The following is a 3,146-nucleotide window of genomic DNA, read 5'->3' as shown; positions in this document are numbered from 1 at the left end:
AATGGAGTTATGGGGACACATTTTTTGGAGCCTCCAAGGGTACAGGCGTTTGTTCGAGGGTGGTTCGCATTAAGATTCAAAATTCTTGCCCACACAAATTGGGTCCTCTCCACAATATGGCATATAGATCAAGCTTCTGTCCTCCTTCAAAGGTGGACAAAAATGCTTGACCCTGAACTGGAGAGAGCTCGGGCAGGACCGATTTGGGTTTTGCTGCCGGGCCTTCCCTGTCACTTCTAGACAGAGCAGTTTTTCAGGCAGATAGGGGATGCCAAGGGCACTTTCCTTAGCTTTGATGACTCATTTAACATGATGGGGAGGATGGCATTTGCTAGGATATTGTTCACATGGACCTTACTAATGGGATACTAGAGTTTATTAACATATGCTGGAGGAACATTATGAGGAGGCAATTGATGGATTATGAGGGAGTACACTTCATATGTCATCGCTGCCACAAGGTAGCACACTTATTCAAAGACTACCCTCTGAACAAGTGGAATAGCAGGAAGTATACGAGTCTTTCTCCTCTAGATGCACTTGAGTAGGAGGTACAGTCTCACGAAGACCCTGACAGAGAGGAACAACCACTTACATCTGAGAAATTTTACAAGATTTCTACTCCACAATCTGGAGGTACTGCCACATTTTCGAGCCCTGGTTTGAGATCTTTGGAACCTACCCAGAGTGCTCTGAGGAAGCATGGATGACCGCCCCATCGACCCCCACCTCCTATACCTGGTTCGGCCGCTGCTGCTTCGGGGGACTCAAATACTTCGGGTATGCATTCCACCCACTTACCCCCCACTCAATGCTTTTCTGATATTCATAATTCAATATCTGAGCAGTTATTGGGTCCGGGTACTATTTTCTCATTTGAGACCCCTGTTCATAGTGTTTGTGATATTAATCCCCCCCCACCACTCTCCCCCCCACACCACCTACTCTTTTCTGCACCCCTCCCCCTCAAACCTCAGCATCGTCGGCCTTGGTTCCTCGATACATCACCCGGTCTCGATTGAGGAACATGAACCCTGACCATGTGGGACTTGATATCCTCCACCCCCCACCCTCTCACAAGGCATCTCGAGGCCACCCCTCTGATCTCAAGAATGCCCAAGCCCAAGCAGATGTTGACATTGCTTTGGGCAAGCAATCTACCATTCCTGGGGTTCTTAGAGCAAGAACAACCCCCTCCAAACTCCCTCCATGAAGATTCTATCCTACAATTGCAGAGGGCTAGCTAGGCCCGATAAAAAACTAGCTCTACGGCGATTACTCTCTGCCAAAGCACTGGACATTATTTTCCTCCAGGAGACCTTGGGTCCAGCTTATGACATTACTCGTACTCTAGAACAATCCTTGTCGGGGTGGAGATTTTCAGGTTTAGATGCCCATGGCCATTCTGGAGGAATTGCTTTGGGCATAAACTCTCGCACTATCAAGGATATTAACTGTTGGGGTGGTCAGGGCTACATTGGTGCTGATATACTTTCAGCCGAGCTGGGGTTGCCCTTCAGGATCATCAATATTTATGGGCCTTGCCAGAACCGTCCTGATTTCTGGGACCGCTTGCTCAATCTGGAACTTCTTTCGGCTGAGAACCTAATTGTAGGAGGGGACCTAAATTTTTCTATAGGACATGTGGAATCTTGGGGTCACCGTGCACAAAGGGATTCCCTCTCAGACTACTTCTCTACCATTTTGGATCAGCACCATCTGATCGACATACCTGCTGCAAAGATTCAAGCCACCTGGAGGAACAATAGAGTGGGAGATAATGGACTAGCTAGAAGACTAGACAGATTTCTTGTCAAGGAACAGGTCATGGACCTGGGGCTTAATATCAGGCAATGGGTTGGCATGGGAGGACTCTCGGATCACCTTCCTATTTATATGGAATTGGATAATGGTAGAGGCAGGCCGAAGGGACCTTTCAAATTCAGTTCTACCTGGCTTAAGGATGCTTCATACATCAGCATGATCACTGAGTTCTAGAAAAGAAACCCACCAGGGGTTAGAGGATCAGCAACGGCTGGTTTTATCCACAACCTAGCTGAGCTGAAAAAGATGTCCAAAATCTGGGCTCATCAAAAAAGATTACAGGATGATCAAGCGCTGAGACAGATTGAAATTGATCTTGAGGTTTTTGAAAAAGAACTTGGTGGTCTTTATAGATCAGAGGAGCACAAGCACAACATCACATCCCTCTACTCGGCTCATGGTAATATCCTCAAGGATAGAGAAGAAAAATGGAGATTGAGGAGCAGGGCCATCTGGATACAGGAGGGGGATGCTAATACAAAATTTTATCAAAAGTTTTCTAATGGAAGGAAAGCTATAAATACTATCTGGCAAATGCAGGATGGTCATGGTGGAACAACAAACACTTTCCCTCAGCTAGCTTCACTTGCAAACACACATTTTAAAAGCGCCTACAGTGACCCCAGGGAGACTAATTTAGTAGAAATTATCAGAGTTGCCCAGCTTTTCCCTAGATACGTGGATCTAGGGGATGAGGAGGATCTGGTTTGGGAAGTCACTTTGGAGGAGCTGGAGGCCACATTAAAATGGTTCAACAAAGACAAAAGTCCTGGACCTGATGGTTGGTCTGTCGAATTTTATTTGACATTTTTTTATTTGATTGGGTCGGATCTTCTCAGTGTTGTGGAGGAGTCTCGGACTTCGGGACATTTGGAAGCTGCCATTACCTCCACTTTCATTGCCCTCATTTCGAAGATAGACAACCCATCCTCATATGATGAATTTCGTCCCATTTCGCTATGTAACTGTTTGTACAAGATTATAGCTAAAATTATAGCAAACAGATTGAAGCCCATCTTATCTAAGCACATCCTGCCTGAACAATTTGCATTTCTGAAGGACAGGCAAATTCATGAGGCGATTGGGACAGCACAGGAAGTATTACACACACTCCACTGCAAAAAAGGCAAAGGTATGATAATGAAGGTGGATTTATCTAAAGCTTTTGACAGGGTAAACTGGTTATATCTGAGAATGCTTCTAACCCACCTTGGTTTCCCTTTCTCTTTCATTAAATGGATCATGGGATGCATCACTAACATTCCTTTCAGTGTTCTGGTAAATGGTAGTGCTACCCCTTTTTTCAAATTCCTCTCTCTCCG

At 45.5% G+C, this 3,146-nt stretch overlaps 1 protein-coding gene across 1 annotated transcript; it reads left to right on the top strand.

The window, feature by feature from the left end:
* Nucleotides 1-1,209: 1,209 nt before the first annotated feature.
* LOC149165183 (uncharacterized) lies at nucleotides 1,210-1,998 on the top strand. Its single transcript, XM_089429737.1, has one exon. The coding sequence runs from the start codon at nucleotides 1,210-1,212 to the stop codon at nucleotides 1,996-1,998; it is 789 nt and encodes a 262-aa protein (XP_089285863.1).
* Nucleotides 1,999-3,146: the final 1,148 nt, after the last annotated feature.

The sequence above is a fragment of the Pinus tabuliformis genome, chromosome 5_1 (genome assembly GCF_031772625.1).
Source record: "Pinus tabuliformis cultivar Carrire ecotype Pingquan chromosome 5_1, CPIR1, whole genome shotgun sequence".
Classification (NCBI taxonomy): Eukaryota; Viridiplantae; Streptophyta; class Pinopsida; order Pinales; family Pinaceae; genus Pinus; species Pinus tabuliformis.
The sequence above is the reverse complement of the archived record's forward strand: the minus strand, read 5'-3'. Positions and strand labels throughout refer to the sequence as shown.